General features: G+C 45.0%; 2 protein-coding genes across 6 annotated transcripts in view; one reads left to right on the top strand and one right to left on the bottom strand.

Annotated features, from left to right (window-relative positions):
• The window catches only part of GPSM2 (G protein signaling modulator 2), a 100,941-nt gene extending 86,735 nt beyond the window's left edge, over positions 1-14,206 (bottom strand). For 2 of the 5 annotated variants that reach the window (XM_075002415.1, XM_075002416.1), the window contains exon 1: positions 7,892-8,190. The gene's annotated coding sequence lies outside the window, so the exon portion shown is untranslated. Of the gene's footprint in view, positions 1-7,891; positions 8,191-14,168 lie in introns of those variants that run through there. The other 3 variants (XM_075002412.1, XM_075002413.1, XM_075002411.1) reach the window with 3 other exon arrangements.
• A 525-nt stretch (positions 14,207-14,731) lies between these two features.
• The window catches only part of AKNAD1 (AKNA domain containing 1), a 63,069-nt gene continuing 50,041 nt past the window's right edge, over positions 14,732-27,759 (top strand). Inside the window, exons 1-7 of the mRNA XM_075002664.1 lie at positions 14,732-14,910; positions 17,459-18,663; positions 19,372-19,431; positions 19,896-20,037; positions 20,183-20,328; positions 20,443-20,502; positions 21,979-22,112. Coding sequence (XP_074858765.1) covers positions 17,518-18,663; positions 19,372-19,431; positions 19,896-20,037; positions 20,183-20,328; positions 20,443-20,502; positions 21,979-22,112 — 1,688 coding nt within the window. The 5' untranslated portion in view covers positions 14,732-14,910; positions 17,459-17,517. The remainder of the gene's footprint in view (positions 14,911-17,458; positions 18,664-19,371; positions 19,432-19,895; positions 20,038-20,182; positions 20,329-20,442; positions 20,503-21,978; positions 22,113-27,759) is intronic.

The raw sequence follows: 27,759 nt of genomic DNA, 5'->3' as shown, positions 1-27,759 counted from the left end.
GCCGAGTTGGGCTCCCCAGCTGAGATCTGAGGAGTCTGACCTTAGAATGAGAGAGGAAGTGGGGTCCTCAAACAGGACTCCAAAACACTGTCCACAATTGCTCACCACTAGAGGATAGCTAGCAGTTGTAAGGGAATTGTGACCACCTTGTCCAAGAGGTCCTGAGACTGGAGTAAGCCGAGGTCTGCCACCGCTCGGGTGGCCACATATGAAGTCTGGCGTGGCAAACCTCATTCATGCATGCTGCCAGGTGACCTAACAAATGCAGGCAGACTCTGGCTGTGGTCTGGGGAAACTTAGACATCTCTCATAAGGTTCATCGGGGCTTGGAGTCAGTCTGGGGAAAGAGGACCCTTAAGCAAATCGAATTAACAGATTCTGTCTTCTAGACTAATACTAAAGAGAAGCTACTCACTTGTGTAGTAACAATGGTTCTTCGAGATGTGTCCCTGTGGGTGCTCCACAGTAAGTGTTTGGCTCGCCTTGGCGCCGCAGATCGGAGATTCCCAAGCTGTATCTCGTTGGATCGCGCATGCACTCATGTGCGCCAGTCCTTCCCGCGCTTAGTTGGTGCTGACGCATGTTACATCCAGTGCCTGAGATCTCGGTGCAGGTATCAGTGCCACGCCCGGTGCCTCTGCCTGAGGTGCAGTGCTCTCGGTGCCACAGTCCTCTGGTGCCTGCCGTTTAGGTGCCTGTGGGATCCTCAGAGCCGCTTCTTTACCAGTCTGAGCACCAGGCACTGTCTTATGATTTCCAGCCTTTGCGCTGCCCTTAACAGCGAGCACTTCCTGACTCTGTTCTTCACTTGTCCTGCTTGCAGGGAGTACCGGCAAGGACCGAGTAGGGGATATTTTCTTCTTCTTATGTGCTGAGGAGGTCAAAGAGGTTGCCTTCTGCTTATGTGGCCCCGAGGGTCCATCCCCCTTGGGGTGTCTCAGACAGCTTAGGCTGAAGAGCCTCGTCAAATAAAATCATTTTCAGTCTCATTTCCCTGTCCTTTCTCATCAGCTTAGAGCAGTGAGGACATTCCTGTGGAACATGGGTCTCTCCCAGACAATGAATACACTCGCTATGGCCAGCGGCCGCACGAGTCGCATTTCTTAAAACCCGCTGGAGACATCTCCTTCTTATAAGTACTTAACAACATGTACTTTAACAAGGGTACTTAACAGCTACTAAACAGATAAGGTTCAACAGTCTATTGTAGAGATAAGCAGGCCACAGAAGCGGATGCTCCTTCTCTCTCTCCCGCCTTCCCTTTTTTTTTTTTTTTCAGAAAAAAAAAACATATACAGGAATAACTTTAAGAACAGTTTGTAAGAGAACGATTTTTAACACAAGGAACTAATAATGGTTACTAATAACGTATTCATCTGTCTTAGACACTGAAGCCAAAGCGAAGTCCATCTGCAGCCGCTGGCAGTAGAGAGGAACTGGTGTAGACCGGATTGCGCATGTGACCAGAAGCACGCAAAGGACTGACACACATCAATGCATGCGCGATCCAACAAGATACAGCTTGGAAATCTCCGATCTGCGGTGCCGGGGCAAGCCCGACACCTACAGTGGAGCACCAATGGGGACCAAAGAAGAACAATGACTGTCACTGACAAGGAGTCCCAAGGACTGGCAAATCACCAGAAGGACCACTATGCTGTTTGGACCAGGGATCTGTAGCTGCCCTTGACCAACGAGTTGTCAAAGTAGGGTTAATATGTACTCCCAAATGTGTGAGGTAGGTTGCCACTACCACCATATACTTGGTAAGTACCCTTGGTGCCAAGGCGGGGCCAAAAGGGAGGTCAATGAAGTGGTAGTGGGAGAGTCCCACAACAAGTAGAGGAAGCATGTGTACCCAGTGAAAATCACCATGTGGAAGTAAGCATCCTTCCAGGTTTGAGGGTGGCATACAAGTCTCTTGGATCAAGGGAGGGGATAATCACAACTAGGCAGACCATGCTGACTTTCCACAAATACACACTAAGGCCTCTCAGGTTGGCCACATGCCTCCCCTGGCTTTTGGGATTAGGAAATATTTGAACAGAACCCCCTGTTCTGACACAAGGGTGGAACTTCTTCATTGGTTCCTCAGGTTAGCTGCTACCTGCTTCAGCCACTGATGCGCTTTGGCATCCTCCTGCAGTACCATATGTAGAGGGCATGCAATAGCTTCTTGCAGGTAGGATGAAGTGGATGCCAATGCTACCACATCTGTCTCCTCCTCTTGTGGGGCAGGCTGTTGGCTTCCTTTGGCTCAGCGTCGGGCCCTTCTCAGCAGTCACTCTTTGCCGGGGAGTGGTAATGCGAGGGTGAAGGCCACTGTGAGACTCACCAGGTCAAGCATTCTATCTGGGAGGGTAAGTGAACCCTCCCAAATTCCAAGGACACCCAAGCACTGGCCATCACTTTTGCAGCCATCCCAGCAAGGGCGGAATCACAGAGGGATGCAGTGCCACTGGTGCTGAAACTTGGCCCAGAGGCAGGGACACCTACTCCGTGCCAGCCTTAGAGGCTCTCCCTCTGTATCTGAGGACCCAGTACAGGGAGGTCCCCAGGTGTCTGCTGTCTAGACCGAAGTCATCCATGGTCTCTGGGGCTCTGATAGCACCTCGAATCCTGCCTCCCATTATCAGCAGTATGTATCAAAAGAGGGAAAAAAAAGTCACATCAGACAGGGGGACATGGGCTGATAACGGGCCTTTTCCACCTTAACTGAATAAACCTTGTCAGCTCTGGCCCTCCCTTTTACTGGAATACTCCTTTAAATACCCTCTGAACCCCACCCTCACTCATGCTTCTGATGAAGGTGCTCTTTGCCCACAAAAGCTTATGCTCCAAAATATCTGTCAGTCTATAAGGCGCCACAGGACTTCTGGTTGCTCTTGAAGATACAGACTAACATGGCTACCTCTCTAATACTTAGCATAATATGGGAGACCAATAGTCATAAAATGATGGAATGATGGAAATGTTCCTGCTTAAAAAGTTTCAGTGTTAATCATTCTTAAATCAACGCAAAAATGTATTGAAGTACAAAGAATTTTCCTTTAAGAATTTACTATTTCACATTGTAATAATGACAAAAAAAATCAAAAGGCAAGCTCAAAATAGATCATCTGAAAAACAGAGATTTGGCAAGCACTGCTGAATTTAAAGTCAGATAAAACCATACCAAAGCAGCTAATAAAATAAAATAAAAATACTGACAGGTTTCTTTCTTTATCTAGATGTTAGTATGGGCCCATATTTTTAGACTTGTGCACAATCTATTGGCTATGGTGCAAAGAACACAGAGAAGAACTAGAAGATTGAAATTAAAAGACAAAATATGAAAGTATTTTAAATAAATTGTTCTGAATTACGCTGATCTCTCATTTAAGAAGTACTGTAGTTACAAGTACTCGCTAAAATGAGGGACACACATACCTACCTCTTTTCACTAAACAAGTGACCCTGCCCCGCTTACATGAGAGTCGCAAGGCCCCTGACGAGAGGGTGGGTAGACCCGCAGCCAGCTGTGCTCCAGCCCCCAGGTCCCTGGCCAGAGGGCGAGGAGAAATGCAGACTCACAGCTGGAGCTGAGCCAGCCACAGGTCCCTGCCTGGGGGGGTGGGGAGACCCGCAGCCTCTTGGCTGGAGACTTCTCCCTCCTTCCCCTCAGACATGTAGCTGTCTGACAGCCCTGTGGCTGGAGGAAGAGAGAAGGCTCTTAGCTTGATTCCCTCCCTTGCGATTGCAGGAACATGAAACTGACCAGCCATGAGCTCATCAGTTTCCCCATCCCGCAAGCCATGGGGAGACTGGAACCAGCCTGCCCCTGGTTCCCAGCTCCTGCCACTCTGGGAGTCAGGAAACTGACCAGCCCTAGTGGTTCCTGGCTCCCCAACCCTTGCAGGAAAATTCAAGTTATGGAGGGGTTGCAGAAACAACCCTGAATAACTCGAGTTTACTGTATTAGTCCCCCGACCCACCCCACAGACCTCAGCCTCAGCCAGGTTTTAACCCCCCTCAAAGGTCCCAAACTGCACCCAGCCTTAGACCCCGCCCCCCAGCAGCCCCAAATCAGCCCCAGCCTTAGAGCCCCCCAGCAGCCCCAAACTGCCCTCAGCCTTCAACTCCCCCTGCATTCCCACACTGCCCCCGGGCTTACACCCCCCCCCAGCAGCCCCAAACCGACCCCAGCTTTACACCCCACAGGAGCTCCAAACCACCCCCAGACTTAAACTCTCCCTGCAGCCTCAAACTACCCCCAGGCTTACGCACCCCACAGCAGCCCCAAACCGCCCGCAGCCTTATACCCCGCCCTCAGCAGCCTCAAACTTCCCCCAGTCTTAGACCCCACCCTGCATCCCTAAACAGCCCCAGCTTTAGACACTCCTCCTCCTCCTCCTCCTTCCACACAGCCTCGTCACCAGGGCTGATAGACTGGGTGGCTCCCCCAGTCCTCCTGCCTCCAGCTCCCAGCAGGTAACAGTTGTTCAATTAACTCAAGTGTTAAGGTTTCAGCACCTAGGCATAAGGTAATTGCTATTCCTAGTGGTAGAGACAGTTGCTGGAGATGACAGCTATCTCTACTGACAGATATCTGCCTAAGGCAACAGTGTTAAGAAACTGCAAATGGCTTCTTTAAAAGCCACGTGTAGCTGGGAACTGCCCAGCTGGTGACCTTTAACAAATCTACTGGGGCCCATGTTTGGTTCCCGACCCGTAGGTTGGGAACCCCTGCTCTACACACATACTACATCATATTTCTGGTGCCAAACTATTTAAATACATCAGAAAAGCACCTAAACTCAACTGGTTTATGTCAAGTTACAAGCACTTGGAATGAATTGGAAACTTTTACATGTATTTTAATGGAAATTTAGAGTCGCTCTTATGTGTTTTCGCCTACGAGCAAAAATTTGGGAACCAGTTGTGCTCGTATAGCAACCGATGAGGGTAGTCATATTTCAATAGTGAGGCAAACAGTGGATTCACTAAAGCAAAGACATGGAGCTTTATATTTGAAGCAACATTATCACATTGAGTTTAATATGTGTATTGCAATTAGCAGAAAAAATATTCATTATTCATTCTTAATTGCTGATCTTCCATGACTGCAACTCAAAAAGCTGTTCATAATGTGTTTGGACAACACAAACTTGTGTACCATGAATATAAAATAGCACATGGTGGTTAGACATAACAAGGTCATTTACAATGCCACTGTGGCTATTTTGGTCCTATGATTACAGAGAGAAAGTGGGTGAAGAAATATCTTTTACTGGATAAGCTGCAGGTGGTAAATGGGGCAAGCTTTTGAGATTCCATTTGAAGACCTCTGTGGAGATAAAACACATCTTTCATTACCAGAAATTGATAGATAAAAGATATCTCCTCACCCACCATGTGTCTCTCAAAGTTATCTATAGTTTTGAACACCTTTATGGATTCTGGACAAAAGAAAACACTGCACTAAGAAAGGAAATGTGATTCACCCTGGAATTTTTATTACTATAAAATTTCTCCACACCAGCTTAAGAGTTCCAAGTTCATTCTCCTCAGCTGGTAAGCTGAGAGAGAATAAAAGAGGTACTTTTACAAATTAACTGATGCTTTTGAGATTTAACTGAGGAAAGTGTTGATCTGGTGAAAATTTTTTTTGTATACAGTAAGGTCTCAGAGTACGCGAACACAGAGTGCACAACCCCACTCTTACGCATCTGACCATGACCCTACCCCCTGGTGCGGTTTAACCCATCTGCAAGCGGCTCTGGTTCAAGCCGACACCCAGCGCGGGTCCAGAACAGCCCCCTTGCTGGCTCACAAGCCACCCTCCCCTGCCCCGCGTGGCTTCAGTGCAACCTCCCCTGCCAGCTCACAAGCTGCCTGCCCGCCAACCCTGCCGGGCTCCAGTGTGACCCTCCCCACCAGCTCACAAACTGCCCGCCTGCCCCCCCTGCCCCATGGGGCTCCGGTGTGACCTCCCCTGCTGGCTCACAAGCTACACCACCACCCCGCCCCCCCCCACGGCTCCGGTGCGAACCCCCCGCCAGCTCACAAGCTGCCTGCCTGCCTGCCTGCCCGCCCGCCTCCGGTGAACCCCCCACCCTGCCGGCTCACAAGCTTCTCACTTGCCCTGCGCAACACTGGTGCGACCCCATCCCTGCTGGCTCACAAGCTGCCCATCCGCCACCGTTGCTCCCCCCCCTCACCCCGCACAGCTGCAGTGCAACCCCCCTGCCAGCTCACAAGCCACCCACCATGGCTCCAGTGCAACCCCCCTGCCAGCTCACCACCGAGGCACGGCTCTGGCTCAGCTCCCCCTCTCCCGGCAGCCCAGCTCACCCCCCTGCAGCCCTAACCCACCCCAGGCTTAGCCTCCCCACCCCCTCGCTCGCCTCCCACAGTCCCAACCCACTGCCACGTTTAACCCTCCCCAACTACCACCCCCAGCCCGGGACTTACCTTTCTGCTGTTTTCCTGGCTGCAGAACATGTGTTCTGCCAGGGAAAAAGCCAGACCCCCACTTATGCAAAATCCAAGTTTATGCGAGGGTGCGTGGAACAGAACCTTGCATACTCCGAGACCTTACTGTACTAGACATCTTCCTTACCCATTTGTTTAGTTCCACATTAAGCAAGTGTTTCCAGAGTGAAAGATATCTTGAGAACACACAGTCTAACTGTAAAGAGACTCATTTTGTGGTAAATATTCTTCCAGTAAACAGGTAGGAAGCAGATCTCTCCAGAGGCCAATAAATTATTATTTTCAGATATGCCTAAAGGAAAGTGCAGGGGACACAGATTTACTAGATAACTATATAAGGTACCCCGCCTTTGCAAGATGTTTGAAAGCAGGTTCCACAGAGCTTCTAGCCACTTCAAACATGGAAGAAGAGCCCCAGCACAATGGTGCAGTGTGTGATCACTCAACAATCAGACCAGCGTACATGTAGACTAATGCTAATGTAAATGTTTTGTGTGCTTATCATGGTTGTGGAAAAACACACAAACTGCTTTTTGTTTGTTTTTACAATCATCCACATGTTTAGTTGAACACATTTTAAAAATAAGTATTATGTATTTTATGTAACACTGCAGACCATCCAAAAACAGGGAGTAAAATGGTGTACACTAACATCCTAAGATATTCAAACTCTTTGGCTATGTCGACACGAGAAACATCTGTTGAGAAAAGTGACTGTCACAAGGGATTCCCTGGCAAAACTTCTGTCGACAGATTGTGTCTACACAAAAGCAGATTGAAAGAGCAATCTGCTCTGTCGAGAGACTGCCCAATCCTCTTGTGACAGAATGGCTGACAAGAAGCTCTGCAAACAGGTCTGCCCAGTGAACTGGAAGCCCTGTCTGTCAACAAAACAACATCTACACAGCTGTTTTCTCAACAGAACATTGAACGTGGAGAGGTATGACACTGCCGGCGGATGTGCCAAGTTTTGTCGGCAGATGGTTGACAAAGCACATTTTGCATGTGGACACTGCGGGTTTTTCCAACAAAAGCCCAGTTTTGCTGGACAAACCCTCGTGTAGATGTAGCTTTTGAGTATGTTACATTTGACTGTCTATTCCTTGAGCAATGCAGGTGTTTCATCAACCAGACACTTCATAAAGCTGGATTTCCACCACTGTATGATTACAGGTCTGAACTTTTTTTTTCCCCAAAAAGGCCCACTGTTCTATAAGAATCCATTAACGCCTTATTGCTCTGGGATTAGAAACAAACCATTCTGACAGATTAAGGCTAGGCAAACATATTAGGATTAGCTATTCCTACATGTAAACCTGGTTAGTTTCTTTTTCTGAACGTGCAGATGTCAAAACTAATAGCCAAAAACAATCTGCAGAGCTCATTATGCAAATGCAGTACAGGACTGAGTTGTTACCTTCTCACATTAAGGATTCTTCAGACACTTGAAGTGCTTCTAGTTAGTTAGCTATGTTATCTCCAATAGCCCACAGACCTGGGGAGATTGCCAAGAGAAGGAAAAAGGTAGTAGCTGCATCACAAATAATCCTCACTTTTTAAAAGATACATTTAGAAGTAGTCATTTCCAACAGAAACATTAATACACAATTATTTTAATTATACATTAATCTGATTCTCAGTTGATTCCCTTCCACACCTGTCTTTACATCTCTTGATCTGCATACTGCCTGGGCCCACAAGCACGACCATTGCAGCTCACAGTCCATGGGAGCTGTGGAACCAGCACTCAAGGCAGACATAGGTTGCGAAGCCACCTATCACACCTCTACCTTGGAGCAGATGGTAAAGGTCACTGCTTATAGGGAGAAACCCACAGTGAATGCCCTCTGAAACTGGAACCCCAAGCCCCCTTTTGTGCCCTATTCCACTGGCAGGAGCCTCCAACCACACAAATTCCCTCCCAAGTCTACACTCCCGTCACACTCCAAACCCCATCCCACACCTTGAACCCCTCAAAGACATTCCACTAACCAGGAGTAAAAGGGGCACATCAACATTTCTGGGGAGCCATGCAGATGATCCAGGTAGGGAATCTGCCAGCCCTATTCCAACCACACCATAAACTGGACTTCCTATGATGATTAGGTAGACCAGTTTTCAAAGCTTTCAAGTTGGTACAGAGCTGGATAACACAACTTCTGTTTTACTACCAAACAGTACACTCATCCCTCGCTTTATGAGCGCAATTGGTTCCCAACTCTCTGCTCGTAAGCAGAAACTCGTAAGAGGGACACTAAATTACTATTAAATTACATGTAAAAGTCTCTGATTAGTTCCTAGGGCTCCTAACTTGGGGAAGGAGTGGTGGCAGGTGACGCTGCTTTTGAAAGGTAAGTGAACCTTGGGTTGGGGAGGGTTAAAGGCTGGGGGTAGTTTAGGGCTGTGAGCAGGAGGGAGGGTTAAAATCTCATGGCGGTTTGGGGGGGGTTCAGGCTGTGGGGCAGTAAGGGGGCCTGGTTGCCACAGGTCAGGGCCACAGGGGTTACAGGAGGCGGGGCAGGGCCGCAGCAGGTACAGGCACCTGCGGGAGGTACAAGCAGCAGCAGGGTCTGGCTGCAGGTCCAGCAGGCGTGTTGGGCCAGGGGGAGTGTACAGGTGGCCGCAGGAGGGTCTGGCCACGGGGGGGAGGGGATACAAGCAGCGGGGGGGGGGGGTTGGCTACGGTGGAGTCTGGCCGTGGGGGGTGTACAGGCCGCCACAGGGCTGGCAGGGGTGTCAGGCTGCAGGGCATACAGGTGGTCATGGGGTCTGATCGCGGGGCTGGCAGGGAAAACACGAGGCGGGGGGAGGGGTTAAAGCTGTGGGGGCGGGGCAGTTTAGGGTTGTGGGGGTCTGGCTGCGGGGCCGGCAGGGGCATCGGGCCACTGAGGTTTGGGGCTGCGGGGAGTACAGGCAGCAGTGGGGTGTCAGGCTGTGGGGCCAGCAGGGGGTCAGGCTACAGCAGGTTGCAGCTGCAGGGCTGGCAGCCGAGGGGGGTAAGGCTCATATGAGTGGGGGAAGTTCACTCGTAGAGTGAACTAGGGCAGGTAAGTGTGTCCCTTGTTTAAGCAAGTACTCGTTTAACGAGGGATGAGTGTAATCCTGACTGTACACCAAGTCATCCAACCTCTGTATACTCAATTTTACCAAATGTGGATAATGCTTCATTTCTCCCTCCCTCACCTGGCAGGGAGTCTTGTTTGCACTGTATTTAGATGACAGAGAATGCTATACAAGTGCCAAGCAGTCTTCTTAGTATTAGTCATGTTACCAACCTCAACATTAATATACTGATTCACTCCTATCTACACAAAGGGATCTAGTTATTTTATTCACGTCACAAACAAGCAATTCTCAATTAAGAAAACTATTGCAAGAGCTTCTTACCACCTCTGGTCAGAAAGAAGTTCATCAGTGTTCTTAGGCGTACTGACATACCCAAAAAAAAAGTGGATGATTACAATCATGAGGGTCTGTTTGGGTGTCTCCAAAATCTTTCAGTTAATTTAATAGTCCAATTTTAGAGCCAGATTCTAACTTTACTCACAATGAGCAGTCACAAGTTAGTCCCATTGTAATGGAAAAAGATTAGGAACAACAGGATTGCTTCTGGAGGAAAGTGGTACTAATAGGCTGAGGGGGGAGCATACAAGGAGAGAAAAAAAAAAAATCAAACTTTTGTTTCTTTCTCCATTTACTGCAACAAAGCTTAAATGTTGGGGTTTTTTTCCCTTTTAAGCACTATTTGCATGAAAAGCACACAATGCAAAGGCAAACAAACAAAATTTTTAAGAAACAAAAAGCTGAATGAACAGTGCAGCCAGACAGAAGGACCTGTGGAAAGTCAAACTAGAGTTCAGAAGAGAAGCATTTGAAAGGCATGTATGAGCCGTCTTCAGATGATTATCTTGCACCAAGTAGTCCATTTCCTGAAGGGTTGGGAGTGCAGCTGCTCCCACAACTTCTGCTGCATGTATACAGATCTGGAAAAAACTAATTTAAAAAAATGAGATGTGCTGTCTTGGATCAACAGGAAATAAGAAGGTTCAAGACTGTCATTAGAGGTCATTCTGGACATAGCAGTAAGAAGCCGTCACTCTGACTGTAGTGAGCAGGAATGCACACAATGAGGACTTACTTTTTTGGCACATTAGAGTCTTTCCTTCTCTGTAACTAAGTTACAAGAAGCCTGTCTGGGCATTTGCAAAGGTTTTACCTGACATATTTCATATGAATGACTTTTTATCTTTTTATATTTAGTAGATCTTATTTTAAGAATATAGTGGCATGCGTGTACTATGTAGCACTTCTGGAAAGAGCAAAATGCTTCCAAGAAGAAATACAAAAGGTGTTTCTGGAACTGAAGTCAGGAATGCACAACAAACAAACAAAAAAAAATCAAAACTTTTGTTTCTTTCTTCATTTACTGCAAGAAAGCTTATATGTTACTTTTTTTCCTTTTAAGCACTATTTGCTTCAAAAGCACACAATGCAAAGGCAAACAAACAAAATTTTCGGACCATGAGTGGCCTTTCTTCACCTTAGTGGGCCCTGCAGCCCCCCCATATACCCTCTTCTACTGTGTGCCTCTCACGCACCAGCACACTGGAGCCCCACACTTGCCTGTTTCCCACCTCCCTCCAAGCACTTTCAGAGGATGCGGATCACCTAATTGACACTCCATCCCTTCCCTTCCCTCCCAAAGTTGGAACGCAACAAACAGCTGATTTATGGCATTCCAGTTCTTGGAGGGTGGGAGAGGAGTAGAGATGGAGCACATATCAGGTGACTTGCACCCCTATGAAAGTGCTTGGAGGGTTGGGGAGGCATAGGAAGTGCAGGGCTCTGGGGTCCCAGTAAGCAAGAGGCATGAGGGCAGCCAGTGGGTTCACAGGCTGCTGGTGGAGCCCTGGTGGGCCACAGACTGCCCACTACTGCTGCAAGTAGTGGTGTCCTCTCCCAGTGAAGTGTTTTGCAAAGACTACTGTGGACATACATAAAAGGAGAAAACCTAAGGAGCTAAAGAGAGACAAATAGGCCAGAATGAGCATGTATTCCCCTACACAACTTTTTCAATAAGGGTAATCTTATAGTGCACCTTTAAAAGACTTTTGTGACATAAGTGTTGGCAGATCCATAATTTCATACAACCATTTCAGGAGAGTTGCATGATCTATGCATTTTGGGGGGGAGAAGCTAACCAGGAGCCAGAAACCTCTAAGAGAGCTGCAATTTGATGTGAGTCCAAGTCTGGCTCTACACTGCCAAAATGGTAAAGAAGTGTAAGCAAAACACAAGGATTCCCAAGTATACGTATCTCCTTTTTTAAGAGGCCAGGGACTAGATCCACGGCATCTGCTGCAACCTGAACTAGTAAAAGTTTCCACTTCTGTTTATTAAAATGTTTTACGGATTTTGCTCCATATTCATTTTTAAGGATTGCTTCATATAGATCACTGTTTTAGTTTTATGGTGTATTTAACAGTCTTGATTATTTCATTTCATTATTTCATTTCTCCCCGACCTACACTTACTGCTTTTTTGAATGAAAGTGTAAGGACAGAAAATACTTAATGTGATACCATCATGTTTGTGTCTTATACTGGAGAAATCAAGAAGTTAATGCTTCAGAGATCATTTTTAAAAAGAGCTGGTTTGGTGGCAAATTGACTTAATTTTCCTTTCCAAGCAATGACAGAACCAGAATCCCTTCTTGTATTTGTTTGGGGGTCTACAAGAGACTGTTGCTATTGCTTTGTAAGGCAGAATGTAATATTAAACAATTGCACAAAACATTCAAAGCTATTAAAACAACTGTACTATGCTTTGGATTTGGAAATTAACCACCATCATATTTTCATTATTGTATAGCAGACACAGCCAAACAAAATCTTTCATGAGTTACACTTTTCAAACAAGTGACACTATGGTGCTAGTAAGTACAGTAAACTCTTTCATATTTGGCAGCCCCGGGACCATGAGATTGCTGGAAATTCAAATAGCGTGGATACTAAAGAGGTATACGGAGCAATGCGAAACATTTAATCAAAGCAAGATTATACATTAAAAAAAACAAACAAAAATGTATGCAGAGTCCTTTATTTACCAACAACAGTGGTATTGTACACTGTAAACTTACACTGTACAGTATTCTCTCAAGTTACACGAGGGTTATGTTCCAACACACCCTTGCCTAACTCAAATTACGCATAAGTGGGGGGAGGGCTTCCCCCACGACAGAACACACCTTCTGCAACCAGGGAAGCAGCAGGAGCACCTGGAGCTCCTTTTGAAAGGTTAAGTCCTGGGGTGGGGGGGGGACTTGGGGAGAGTTAAGCCTGGCAGGGGGCTGGGGCCATGGGAGTGCGGATAGGGGGATTAAGGCTCGGGTGGGTTAGGGCTGCAGGATGGGAGGGGGTGCGGAGTTGAGCCAGAGCCACATGGGGTGCAGGCAAGCTGGAGCCGTGGGGGGTGGGGTTGAACCAGGTCAAGGGGGCAGGGGTTGAGCTGGATCCATGCTCCAGAGAAGAGCCAGGCCATGTGGGGGTTGAACTGGAGCCACACTTGGGAGGGTTGAACAGGGGCCAGGCAGGTTGAGCCAGAGCCACATGCTGGGCCAGTGAGCCAGAGCTGGGCCATGAGGGGGGTTTGAACTGCAGTTGGGGCAGGGGAAGCGGGGTTTGTAGTAGAGCCACGCAGGGGATAGGGAGCAGGATTTTGAGTTGCACTTAACTCATATTAATGAAAGTTAAGAGCACTTTGAAATCTTGCATTTTTAGGGTTTACTGTATTTATTTGTATTTACGTTCACTATACTATACTTATGGAAAACGTAACGACAATTTACTTATGGTTAAAATTGCCAAGTATTTGAGAATTCTGGATAACAGAATGCCGGATATGACAGAGTTTACCGTTTGATCATAATTTTAAAGCCCCAGATTGTTTTGCCTTAACACTTCATTGCTTTGTACTGTAGTGAGGACTCTTCAGCAGCCACAAGAAGGTCTGACTTCATGCTGTGATTGGGAACAGATTGATGCAAAATAGATGCAGAGAAATTACCTAGTTTTTTGGGGGAGCAAGAGCCCAGAATGTTCCTCTCAGTGAGACCAGGTCCATCAGCTTGCTGCACTAGTAGAAAACATGCAAGGAACCGTAGCCCCATGCCCACAACCAAGGGCACATTCATCAGTGCTACCGACTCCTGCCCCAAGGTATCTTTGCGTACCTCACCCCGCAGAAACAATTCATCACTTCTCCCGGAGCGATCCACCGCGGATCAGCACCTCCCACCCGCGCCAACCTGTGCCTTCGTTAATGGGTTCCCCCAGTGTAGCCAGACACCACCCATCAGCATCCAACTCGAGCCAGCCCCTCTCCGATATTCGACACCCCCTCCCTCCAATCAGCTCCCACGTCCGCCATCCCCACCTCGCCCACCTCCGCCCCCGCGGCAGTAATCGATACCCTTCTCAGTCCCTCCAGCGACACCCTCAGCCACGCACCGCCCCTTTGCCCCCTCCCCCCCACGTACGGCTGTCGCCTCAGCTACCCCAACCAACGCGACACCACAGACTGTCCCAGCAGCGTCCCCGGCCTGCCCCACGCCTCACCCACAGGGTCGCTCTGCCTGGGGCTGCTGGGCTCGGAGAGCGACACCCCCCTCCCACCTGCCCCAGACCGGACCTCACCTCGGCCGCCCGCAGCCGCCGGCCTCCCCCGGTTCCGCTCGCCTCACACACCCCCGCAGCACCTCCCCGCCCACCTCGCTGATAGGCCAGCACTAGCACGAGCGCCGCAGCAGCGCGAGAAGGTTGCGAAGAGCCTGACGCTGCCCCGCCCCCCTCGCACCTCACACTCGAACCCGCCAATAGCCGGCGACTTGCTCGCCGCCACTCTTACATCCATGTCGTTCCCCGCCTCCTGTGACGGGCGAGTTTAACGGCTGTCCTCAGCACGGACACTGTGGCATTCTGCGCCTGCGTCGAGGGTTCCCTCCCAGTGTTCGTTCTCACGCCCGGCAGAGCCCGGCATCATTCACACTGGCCAATGGGATGCCGGGCTTTGTGTGGGGCTGTGATCCTGTTCGAGGACGGGAGTCACGTGGGAAGCAAGGTCCGTGTAGTAGGACCGGGAATGGATGGTTGGGCAGGGTACGAGGAGGGGGGAGTAGTAGGGTTTGCAGTGGGGAGTTTCCGTCAGGGCGGGAGGAAGGGCTGAGAGGGACTCCGTCCCTCAGTGCATTATAGGAGAAGTGCTTTTGCTCCACCGTCTAGCCGTGGACGGGGTGAGGAGCGTGCCTGGGGTTGTCATCCCGGCCGGCCTCCTAGGGAGGGAGATTTGCTGGACCGCTCTCGCCTGCATGTCAGCTTCTGCTCTTGCTGTGGCGTATCCATCTCTCTGAGGCCTTGTCCGCACTCGCAGTTGACAAAGGTGCTTTTCTACCTTAAGCCTCGGTCGCTGTGGCAGGGCAGGGGCCTCCTGTTAACACAGTGATGTTAGGTTGGTGTAATTGTATCGCTCAGTTACGTGGATTTTTCACACCCCTAAGCGACATATTTATACCAAAATGAATTTGCACTATTGACTAAGGATGAGGAATTATAGCTATGTAGAAGGAAGAATTTGTCTATCAATCTCGGGTTTTCTACACCAGATGCTAGGTTGGCATAGCTACATCTCTCAGAGGTGTGGGTTTTGCACACTCATGAGAAACTACTTACGCTACTCTGCATTTCCAGTGTAGATTAGCCCTATGATGTTTAGAATTTTTACTCCTTCCACAGATGCCACAAGTTTGGAAACAAGTTAGGGATTTTTCTTTGTCTCAATTAAAATTACTAATTACTAAGTACTAATCTAGGAATCCCACAAACATTTGTTCCTTGTCATGGGGCCTAAAATAAGATAATATAAATTAATACTTTTATATATATTAATGTATATAAAATGTCACTGAATAGTGAATATATCTAATTTATTCTCCCCACCAAGAAATGGCAAATGTTTGCTATGTTTCTGTGCCTTGCTGAAACCAATGAACCACAACTGAATGGAACAATCATGCCAGGTAGCTAGGTTATATGGTTACAGTTATTGAGAAACTGCACTTGTATTCACCTGGCTGCATTAGAGATAAGTTTACAACCAATGTAACCAAATGCCCCACTGTGCACAAGGGCACCAGTATCATATGTGTACACTGAAGTATTTAGAACTGAAAAATTTAATACCTACTTTAGGTACGAATTTCTAAAGCATTTAGTATAAGTTTAGCAGTGGTCTAAGGAAATGTAACCATTCACCTACAATTGGTATTAGGGGTTATTTATATGGGAGCTTTTTTCAGGGTTTGTTTGTTTGTTTTTTTCCACTTACTGCAGCATATCAATTCAAGTCAACATTTTTAATGACTGAAGTAAGTTTGCGTCTATTTTTGCTGAAGTTTATGTTACTCCCAAATATGGTGTGAATATTAGCTATACAATTTTACTCTTACTTCACAAAGTTAAGAAGATTGCTGGGTAGTGTGCTGAAAGAATCTACAATGCTTTATGTGACAAAGTACGAGAGAACAGGAATGGATTCAAAGAAAGGCTTTGTTGGGATCATCCGTGAGTACAGATGTGTAAGAAATGCATTATGCTCTGTGAGTGACGAATGAGAAATAAAATTGTATTACATAGCAAATTTAATTCAGACTGAAGAAAACATCTGTTTAAATCCCTGTGTTTGTCTTGTATTTCTAGTCGATTATAGATGTACTCGCAAAGGTTGAAAATATCTCTGGAAATCCTCCCTAAGGCAGCAATAATAGTCTCTGATGGGAGGGGAGCAGCAGTCACACATGTTTTGTGTCCTATTATTCTGATGCATAACATTATTCTACTTTTGATAGAGACATGATGTGGAAGACTGCTTTCCTAGTGAAGTATCATTACTGTTGTAATGGTAATAAGCTCTTATCAAGATTAGGTACCCACTGTGCTGGGCTCCATACACACACATAATGATAAAATGGTCCTTGGCCCAAGGAGTTCTAAGATCTTGGAAATGTTGCTATTGGAGTAGAAGCAGGCCAGTGTTAAGTTCCTTTAAAAGTTCTACTCACAATCAGGATTTCTTAGAATTTCAGGGGTCAAGATGCAAGAAAAGAGAAGATCCCTTGGTGATTTGCCTCCTTCTTTGCCATTCCCAGTGAGAATTCAGTATAGGAATTGTCATTGCCAGAACCCTTTCAAATTAAGTGATAGAGAATTACAAGCTTCACACATTTAAAACACTAACTTTCTTTCTTCCTTTCAAGCATGTGAATATGTATTACTCCATATTTCTGTATATGTTTGTTCAACACACAGCACTCAAATAATGGTTATAAAATAATACCTATAAAAAAGAAAGCAACTGTGTAAGTTATTGTGTGAAGTGTTCAGTATGCAATTAAAGGATTTTTTTTATTCTAGCTCATTAGAAAAGTTATTTTTCTTAAGGTGACTAATAGCAAACTACACTGCACTCAGATTACTCTGAATTGTGCTAGCTGCAATTGTCTGCAAGCAGTTATTACAGCATCTTCTCCTGATACTACTATATGGGTAGTTGGATAGTTAAGGTGCCTTTACTGCTGTAGTGAGGGAAGACTCTGTGTGTAGAAAAATCCAGCTTTATTTTATGCTGATCTTGGACCTTGTTATGCATGAAATAGTTGCGTTTACTGTTTTTTGGCTCCACTGCTGACTTCACTCATTTTGTGAAGGCAGGTAACTGTACTGTAGACTGTGGGCCACATCCTTTCCCAGTAATTTGATATTTGGGCGACTCTTGTAGCTTCAAAAGGGTTGATCCTGATTTATACCACTGTAACTATGAACATTTGTGTGAAGAAGAACTTCAGGATCAGTTCTAAAATTTATACTTATACTTTTATTTGATATATTATTGAATATATTTAAATGTAAGCTGGTTTTCTTATATATTACAGAACTTGATATGTCTAATAGTACAAGCTCTACATGACAGCTGAGAACAAATGAAATGTAAATGGAGTATAATCAACACACACAAAATAGGACAAGTAAAAACAGCCAAACTCACCATCTGATAAAACAAGTAAATAATGTATTTTTTGATAATATTGACTGTCCTGAGGATGCAACTGATGAGGAACAAGAAGACTTACCTTATGATGAAGATCTAGAAAGAATTTATCATCACAATAAGGAATGCAGTAACTTGAAATCCTATGCTTCTGTAGAAAATATTTCTGATAATTTCTTAAATTTGACATGCTCTGAAATTAACCAAAGTGTAAATGAAAAAATAAATTATGAAATGCAGCAGCTGCCTCAAGAAAAGGTCTTGAGCCACAGTACACCTGCCACAAGAACAAATGGAATAACAATTGATAAGGCAACAGATGTGAGTGTAATGTCTTTGGGGACAGAATTAAGCAGGGGAGCTTTTAGAAGCCCATATAGTAAGGAAGATTACACCAACTCCAAAATTTCTGATCTTCTTTTGCGCCACTTTTCCAAAGAAGAGTTATCAAATACAAATCAGTTAATTGATTGTGAGACTATCCCAGAATTATCTTTTACCGAAAGTGTTGATGAAACTGTCCTCACTAAAAGTAGATTTTCAGAATGCTCAAAGGCCACTTTCCTTACAGAATGGTGGGCAAAGAATTTTGAAGACAATAATTTAAACAGTCAAGGAGAAATATATGAAGATGATTACAAAGATAAAAATTTATTAGCTGAAAATAAATTTGTTGTAGAGGACAAAGCTACTTCTTATGACAATGAAAAAGACTGCATACAAGAAAATTCACAGTTGATAGCTGAAAATGAAGATTCAGATAATTTCCAAAACATAAGAAAAAAAATTACAGTCACCAAAAGATGTTTGTTTCGAAGAACAGGTTCATCTCATGAACTCAAGTATGGCCAAGGCCAAGTTAATTATTGTCTTCCTGACTTTTCCAAAGTTGCACCAAAAGTCAAAATACCAAAAAGAAATAACAATGATAAATCAGCTCTCGTAATGAAAAGAACCAGATTCTCACCTAATTTGGTGGGTAAATCAACTGTGAAAAATGTTTTAGAAACTATGAATGGTTTTGATTCTGTTGAAGTAAAAAATCAAGAAGAAGGAATGAGAATACCTGAACTTTTACAACAGATAGAGGTAAATGAGATCTTTTCAGATATCAGTCCAGGATTTAAAAAAATAGTCCAATGGAAGTGAAAGAGTTCAGCTAAGCATAACATGCATAGTCCTTTATGTGGTTCTGCTGAACTCAGCAGTTCTATTAATTTAACTAAGAATTATTTATATGAGTAAAGGTTTGTAGGATTGGACTTTCTGTCCATAACTTTCATAAACAGATATGTTTTATGATGTTTGGGAGTGATATCTTCATGATTAATCACTTATTTCCTTTCAAAATATGAAATTGATTATAGTCAATTTCATTGTTTGTTTCACATATTAGCAAAATGTTGTTTCTAGTGCTATAAGAAAATATTTAAATCCTTCCCAAAAATTATTGTTATTGAAATAATTAAAGATTTGTGTTAATGCTGTAGTTGTCTCAGATGTCATTTACATCAATGGTGATTTTTGCAATGGATCTTGAAAATTTATAAACATTGTGCTGCCCAGTTGATTCCCTTTCAATTAGTTGTCCTGGTATTTTAGGATTTCCATTATTTTGGTTTTAAGTAGATCATTTAAATGTCACTTTTTGTATTTATACTATGTCATTGGGACTACCCACATGTGTAAAGCTAAGCACATCCTTAAATCTTGTTAGGATGAGGGCCTTAATATATAAAAAGGACTTACTACAACATATTAATACTTTTTTCTTTTTTATTTCTGGATTAATAAAAGTTGCTGACAAAACATGCTGAGGATCAGAATCGTATTGATCATTTGAGGTTTGATCCAAAGGTAAAACTTCCAGAATACTGTATTGGTAAATGGTTTAGGGGAGCTTTTTCTCAGTACATACGTTTTCTCTCTAATTTTCAATATCTGATGTGACCCATATAATCTTCTAAACTGTCTTTTATATGGTTGTTCCTGATAACAGAACTTCTCTGAAGATAGATTTGGCTATATAACCTGAGATTTTTAGATGTCTAAACCATAAATGGGCAAATTAGATATATCATGTTCATATGTCTGTATACTTATGGGAAACAAACATGGATACGTTGATACTTCTCAATATGTTCATAAAAAAGGGAAAATACCTTATTCCATGTTCTTTATATGTAATTTGAATAACTCTAACCAACTTCTGTAAGGTTTTACAGTATTAAAAATAGTTTCCTTTCAGTATTCCAAATGCATATTTTTATATATAAAGCTGTTGTTTTATTTTGAAATACTCTTTTATATATTTGTGGCAGATATATTCTCATTCAGGTTCTCCTAATCCAAAACTTTCGACTCACTCAAGATGTGTGGCTGCAGCTTCTGAAGACTCTACATTTTCTCCCCTTACTGTTCCTATCCAGCCTATGATTGGTGTGTCCCAAGCATCTCTTTCAGGTAGTTGAAATCACAGCAGTTATGCAAGTAACAAATAACAAAGATTCCTTCTTTTACATACTTGTGCATTCTGTTATTGTGATCTACAGTATGTAAAACTGTATACAGAGATTCCAGTATATACTTTATTTTCATTGTTGTATAGGATTACAATCTGGGAGAATGATTTCATCATTACCATCAGCCAGTGCAGCAGGAGAACTACACTGTTCAAACTCATTGCAAAGTACAACAGAAGGGGAAAAGATGTCTCAAAGGCTAAAGGAGCAGGCAGAGCATCTGAAAGCTAAAGTAATAACAAAAGAGATTTGTTTCAACACCTACTTAATATTGGTGCTGATGTGGTGGTTGTTGTTTTTGTAAAGTCTAAAATCCTAAACAAAATCTACCAATTTTCTTTTGAAGGTAGAAGAGTTTTCTAAATGTGTAACGCCGGAGGCCTTCCCATTGCAAGATCACTGTCTGGTAAATTATTTTTTACACTCAGTGCTTTTTTTCCAGGAACAAACAGTGGCAGAACTTAAGCCCCAAACCACCTCCCCACACCCACAGGGCCAGCACCCTGCCCAGTGGCTTAATCCCTCCTGTTCAGGACCCATACCTCCCCCCAGCATGTCTTAACTGCCCCCCGTGCAGGGCCCAAACTGCCCCTGAGCAGCTTAGCCACCCTGCACACGTGGCCCAAGCTGCTCCCTGGTGGCTGAGCAGCCCCCTGGCAGGGCCTGAGTCACCCCTGCAGTGACCTAACTGCCCCATGGTGGGGCCTGAGCTACCCCCCACAAAGAGTGGCCAAGCCACCCCCCAGCAGCTTAGCACCAGGATGCCTCCCAATGGCTTAAACCTCCCCTGCCCCATTGTCCCAACCTGCCCCCTGGCAGCTTAATCCCACCTCTCTGCGTGGTCACAACCCACCTCCCAGCTTAAACCCCACATTCCCCCAAGCCACTCCTCCCTGCCCTACCACCCTACCTCACACCCTAACTCTGATGCATTGCTGTCTTCGCCTCCTTTGCATGGCTCCCCTCTGCCAGCATTTCAGTGCAGCAGCCAGGGTGGGGAGGGAGCTGAAGAGGAGTTGGCTGGAGGCGGCAGCATACAGAGCTACAAATGGCTCGTAAAGAGCCACATACATCTTGGATGGAGCCACCCAGCCATCTTTTAAAATGGCACCACTGCCAACTTAAGTGCACCCTGAAAAAGGTGCTGGAATGTCATTCTGGGGCATTCTGACAGGTAAAAAAGACCTGCATACACATATTGTAGTGATTTAAAAAGTGCTTTAAATGGCATTGGACCTGTATTTATAATATGGAGAAACTTTTAATGTGGTTCAGAAAGATATATATAATAAAAATAACAAATTAGCCCCTTTCCTCCATTCCAGAATTAAATTATAATCATGAAAAAGACCAAGGTCATATTTGAGATTGACAGTATGTGTCTCAGTCTCCTAGAATCCTTTGAAAATCTCAACCCAATGCTGTGTCTGGATTGCAGGCTTCTGTCAGAAGCCCTGAGGTCTCATGACAGAAGTCTGCCACTCCAGGAACCTTCTGCTAATATCTTGGTTGTCCAGGTTCCACAAGGAAGAAGCGGGGTGTCAGCAGAGGAGGTTTTCCGCAATTTTGGCCCTGTGTGAAAGGGCCAAATGTTGGGAAAGGCTCTCCAAACAGAACTGTTGGCAGGAGATATGCAAATGCCTTCCACAATTTGTGTATCTTTTGCTGACAATTCTCAGCAGCTTAGAAGTAGCTTCTCTGTTTATGAAGGCAACTTCTCCATTTATGAAGGCAGCCCTTACTCAGCATCATTAAGCCCCACAATGTAACCCTCTATTTGTACATCTAATATGGACCATAGAGTGTTAGTAATTGTTCTGTCTGATTATGTAATAAGTAAATGGGAAAGTCATTCACTATTTAATTTCTTTTATTGGTGAAGGTACTACAGGAACTAAAAGAATGCCTTGACACATTGGAACGGAATTATTTAGCTACTAAGGAAGAGCATCGTGGTTTACAGCTACAGAACTATAATCACAAATCCATAAGCATTGGCGAGTTTGATCCTGACAGGTCAGAGGTGCCTGCTATATAACATGTCTGTCTGTGCTCCCATAGTATAAAAGAATCTAGCAGTCATTAATGAATTTATCCTCACAATATCCCTGTGAGGTACAGAAATAATATTAGCAACGGAGGGTCCTGTGGCACCTTATAGACTAACAGAAAAGTTTTGAGCATGAGCTTTCGTGAGCACAGACTCACTTCATCAGATGCTGGTCTTGGAAATCTGCAGGGCCAGGTATAAATAAGCCAGAGCAAGGGTGGGGAGAACAAGGTTATCTCAGTCAGCAAGGGTGAGGCTTACTACCAGCAGTTGATCTGGAGGTGTGAACACCACGGGAGGGGAAGCTGCTTTTGTATTTAGCCAGCCATTCGCAGTCTTTGTTTAAGCCTGAGCTGAGGGCGTCGAATTTGCAGGTGAATTGTAGCTCAGAAATTTCTCTTTGGCCCAGACTCCAAAGAGAAATTTCTGAGCTGCAAATTTCATCTGCAAATTCAATGCCCTAAGCTCAGGCTTAAACAAAGACTGCGAATGGCTGGCTAAATACAAAAGCAGCTTCCCTTCCCTTGGTGTTCACACCTCCAGATCAACTGCTGGTAGTAAGCCTCACCCTTGCTGACTGAGCTAACCTTGTTATCCCCACCCTTGCTCTGGCTTATTTATACCTGGCCCTGCAGATTTTCAAGACCAGCATCTGATGAAGTGAGTCTGTGCTCATGAAAGCTCATGCTCAAAACTTTTCTGTTAGTCTATAAGGTGCCACAGGACCCTTCGTTGCTGTTACAGATCCAGACTAACACGGCTACCCCTCCAGGAAATAATATTGTTACACATTTTCAACATGAGGGGCTAGTTTGTCAATTTTTCTGAGTCTGGTATTCCCTTTATGCTGTCTTATTTAGTTACAAGAAATGTACAAAGTCCTGCTTTTTGCAAACATAGGAGCTCAGAACAAAAGAAGCAGTTTTGTAGCTTACAGCAAAACCTCTTCAGACAGCAGGCGCAAAAGTTCTCTCTAGTTTTCCCCAGGGTCAGACAGTGCTCACAGGCGACTACATGGCTCTCCTGTTTGTTTTGTTTTTCTGCTTTTTTGGCTTCTGTCTCTCTGACTCCTCTTATTGATTCTTAATTTCTTACAGTTAGGAAGGTTCCATAAAGTCCATCTGTAAGGCTGTCAGAACCAGGTCATTGGCTAGAGGGAATGAACCTGCCATCTTAGAGGCTAAAGCTACATGCCTCCAGCATGAGCTAAAAGGCAGTTGGTTCTCAGCTTAGGCTATAGAGCAGGCTTTACTTTCCCTTGTTTGTGGTTTCAGTGCTTCTGGGATTACATATTTCCCTCAGCTAAGGAAACATATCTTGAGCTTCTGAGACCTCCCTGCAGTTCATCTTGGACAAGCTCCCACTTGTAAGGCCAATGGACCTGGATAATCGGCAGAAAGTAATTAACCTGCAACCTTAGAGGCTAAAGCCACGTTCCTCTACAGCATGAGCTAAAAGTCAGCTACCTCTCAGCTTAGGCTGTGGAGCAGGGAATTCACCCTGCCTTGTCAATGGTCTCAGTGCCTCTGGGGTTACACAGTCTAAAATTCCTTTCTGCAATACCCATTGCTTCTTGTCCTGTCCTCAGAGGTTAAGTAGAATAATTTTTCTCCTTCCTCCTTGTAGTAACATTTTATGTATTTGAAAATGGTTATCCTGTCCCCTTTCAGTCTTCTCTTCTTCAGACTAAAAACCCAACATTTTCAATCTTCCCTCATGGCTCCTGTTTTCTATACTTTTAATCATTTTGATGCTCTGCTCTAGACTTTCTCCAGTTTGTCCACATCTTTCCTGAAATGTGGTGCCAGAACCAGACGAAATATTCCAATTAAGGCCTAATGAGCATGGAATAGACTCAGTAGAGTAATAGAATCGTAGAGTTGGAAGAGACCTCAGGAGGTCATCGAGTCCAACCGGCTGCTCAAAGCAGGACCAATCCTAACTAAATCATCCCGGTCAGGGCCTTGTCAAGCCCTGAAAACCTCTAGGGATGAAAATTTCACCACTTCCCTAGGTAACCTATTCCAGTGCTTCACCACCCTCCTGGCGAACAATTTTTTTTTTCTAATATCCAACCTAGACCTCTCCCACTGCAACTTGAGATGATTACTCCTTATTTTGTCATCTCTCATCTTAAAACAGCATCTCTCCATCCTCTTTTTACTCCCCCTTCAGATAGTTGAAGGCTGCTATCAGATCCCCCCAAATCTTCTCTTTTGTAGACTGAATAATCCGAAATCCCTCAGACTCTCCTTATAAGTCATGTGCTCCAGCTCCCTGATCATTTGTGTTGCCCTTCACTGGACTCTCTCCAGTGTATCCACATCCTTTTTGTAATGCAGACCCAGAACTGGACACAGTACTCCAGATGTGGCCTCACCAGTGTCAAATAAAGGAGGATAATCACTTCCCTAGATCTGCTGGCAGTGTTCCTACTAATGTAGCCCAATATGCCATTAGCCTTCTTCACTGGAAGGGCTTACTGTTGATTCATGTCCATTTTCTCATCCACTTTAATGCCCAGGTCCTTTTCTGCAGAACTGCTGTTTAGCCAGTGGGTCCCCAGCATGTAAGTGTTTGGGATTCTTATGTCCAAAGTGCAGGACTCTGCACTTGTCCTTGTTAAACCTCATCAGATTTCTCTTGGTCCAATCTTCCAATTTGTCTAGGTCACTCTGGACCTTATCCCTACTCTCCAACGTATCTACCTATTTCCCCCTAATTTAGTGTCATCAGCAAACTTGTTGAAGGTGCATTCCATTCCCTCATCCAGGTAATTAATGAAGGTGTTGAACAAAATCAGCCCCAGGATGGACCGTTGGGGGACTCCGCTTGATACCAATCACTAGTACTGCAGTGGCGAAATCCCAGATGAAGTTTACATTACTTTGTAACGGTGTTACACTGTCGACTCATTCATCTTGTGATCCTGTATGACTTCCCAGATCCCTTTCCAAAATACTCCTTCCTAAGCAGTCATTTCCCAGTTGTGCAACTGATTGTTCCTTCTGAAGTGGAATACTTTTCTTTTTTTTCTTAATGTACTTCATCCTGCTTACTTCAGACCACTTTCCAGTTTGTCTGGATCATTTTGAATCTTAATCCCATCCTCTAAATCAGTGTTTCCCAAACTTTATATATTTGGGACTTGGTTTTTTTTTTTCATTATTTTTTGTGGCCCAAAAATATAAATCCATATAAAAAAGGAAATATGAATAATTTTTTACTGTTTAGTATTTATTCATAATACTAACACTATATAGAGATAATTTGTATATTTTCTAAGGGCCAGTACTGGGCCATGGACCGCAGTTGGGGAAATGCTGCTGTAAAGTACCTGCCCTCCCAACTTACTACCATCTTCAGACTTTACAAGTGTCAGTTTGTCCGTTGAATTTCAGTGTGAGCCACTGATGCCTATTTTCTGGAAATAGTTTTCCATCCAGTTATGCACCATCTTATATTATCCTCCATCTAAATTGTATTTCCTTAGTACATAACAGTGGTTCCCCAAATTTTCAGAGTTGTGCCACCCTTACTCCTTTCTGCGTACATCAACGTTTCCCAAATGGTGTTCTGTAGAACCCTGGGGTTCCACAAAGTGAAAATAAGCATTCTGTGAGAAAATTCCATTACAATAACATTTTATGATTTTAAAAAATATTTGAGCATTTATGAATTTTATTAAAAACAATTGTCATTCGTGTTTGCCATGATAAGTGTCCCTGTGTAATGCCAACTTAGCCAGAGTGTGGGCACAAATATGTCACTCAGCACTGTGCATATAATCAGTCAGTGGTGCAATCGCCTGTTAGGGATTTTGCAAAATTCTTTCAAGTTTAAAAAGGTTCCATGGCCAAATTAAATTGGGAAATGCTTGCATACATGCACATGCAGAGACCAGGCCAAAAGTGGCCTATAATTGTGAGTTGGGGTGTGGACATGAAGTGGGGTATGAAGACCAAGGATGGGGCCAGAGCCAGAAGGGGAGCCCCAGGTGGGAGCTAAGGCTGGGTGGGGCTGGGCTCCATTGTCTTCCTGCCTCCCATAGGGGCTGCACTCCCCTGCCTCATCTCTCTCTCTCTCTCTCACACACACACACCATCGTTTGAGGACCACTGATTTATGAGAAGGTTATGAGAGCTCATATCAAAAACTTTACTAAACTCAAGCTATACCACATCTACTGGTTCCTCTTATCCACTAGTGATATTAGACTGGTTAACCAGTTAATCATTTTAACTCAGGGCCTGCCATCCAGCTCCACTGCAGTCATGGCTATATGGTCCTGCCATTGGTCCTGATGTGGTTGTAAGATCCTGATGCAACCAGGGAGCCCAACTACCTGGCCTGCTGGCCCCTGCATGGGCAGCGCTGCTCCAGCCCAGCATGGCTGGACACCACCAGAATTCACCAGCAAATTAATCACAGGCCTGCCAATGGGGTGCAGGGAGGCACAGGGGGCAGTTGCCCCTCGTTCCAGCATTTCAAAGGGGCTCAGAGCTCCAGCTGCCACCACAGTAGCTGAAACTCTGGACCCCTTTCAAATTCTGCAGAGCACTGTGCCTCTGCTCCACGTGCGGTGGATGGCAGAGTTGACTCCCCTAAGCCCTTTCTGCTCTTGCCCCTACCCACTTCCACTTTGCCCCGGGCCTGCGGCTCTGGGTACGCGTACTGGTAAGCCTTATGCCATTTAACACCACTTCCATTCACAACTCTTTACCCTGTTAAAGAAAGCTATTAATTTGGTTTGGAACAATTTGTCCTTGACAAATCAATGCTGACTGTTAGTTCTTCTTTGAGTGATTGCTCATGTCCATTCCAAGTTGGGGGGTGCATTGGTGCACACCCAGTCAGCGGAAGCATTTTGCCCTAGCCAGTAGCCATAGGGTTGGTGTGACACCCCCTGGAGTGGTGCCAATACGGAGACCAATATAAGCACTGCCCAACACCCCTGCTCAGTTCCTTCTCGCCACGCTGCCAGTCGTTGGAGCTCTTGCTTTCTCTATTCAAATAATTAGCTAGTAGCCTATGGTAGTGTAAATAGTTCTTCAAGTGTTAATAGTTTTAGTATTTGATAGTGTTTTAACTAATAGCCGAGGTGGGGCTTTCTGTCCCCCTTGGCGCCTCAGCACTGGGGAATGCCTGGCTCCCCAGGCTTCAAGACTTGTTAAAAATGTGGTAGACGTATGCCCAAAAGTGACCCACATTCAGCCTGTTTGATTTGCCTGGGGGAAGGACACTTACATGATCACTGTTCAATTTATAAGGCCTTTAAGCCCAGAACTGTAAATGATAGGGCCCAATGCCTTAAAGTCCTCTTAATGGAGGCAGCTCTTAAGCCTCAAGAATCTCCAGCAGGAGAAGAGAAAGGAGCCTCCTTTGTGCAAAGTGTACTAGCGCCCTCGACCACAGTACCACTTAAAGGCTCTCAGCACTAGAAACAAGTGCAGGCACTGGCACCTTCTCGGCGCCGTAGGAGTCGGTCTCCAGTGCTGAAGAAGAAGAGGCATGAGAGGCATGGCTCGCTGAAGTCAAAGGGGGTTGGCCTCAAGTCCAAGGCTCTGGCATGCACTGCTGAAGGACAGGAGGCATGTATGTAGAAACCTGTGC

This window comes from Carettochelys insculpta, chromosome 9 (assembly GCF_033958435.1).
Source record: "Carettochelys insculpta isolate YL-2023 chromosome 9, ASM3395843v1, whole genome shotgun sequence".
NCBI classification, from domain to species: Eukaryota; Metazoa; Chordata; order Testudines; family Carettochelyidae; genus Carettochelys; species Carettochelys insculpta.
The sequence above is the reverse complement of the archived record's forward strand: the minus strand, read 5'-3'. Positions and strand labels throughout refer to the sequence as shown.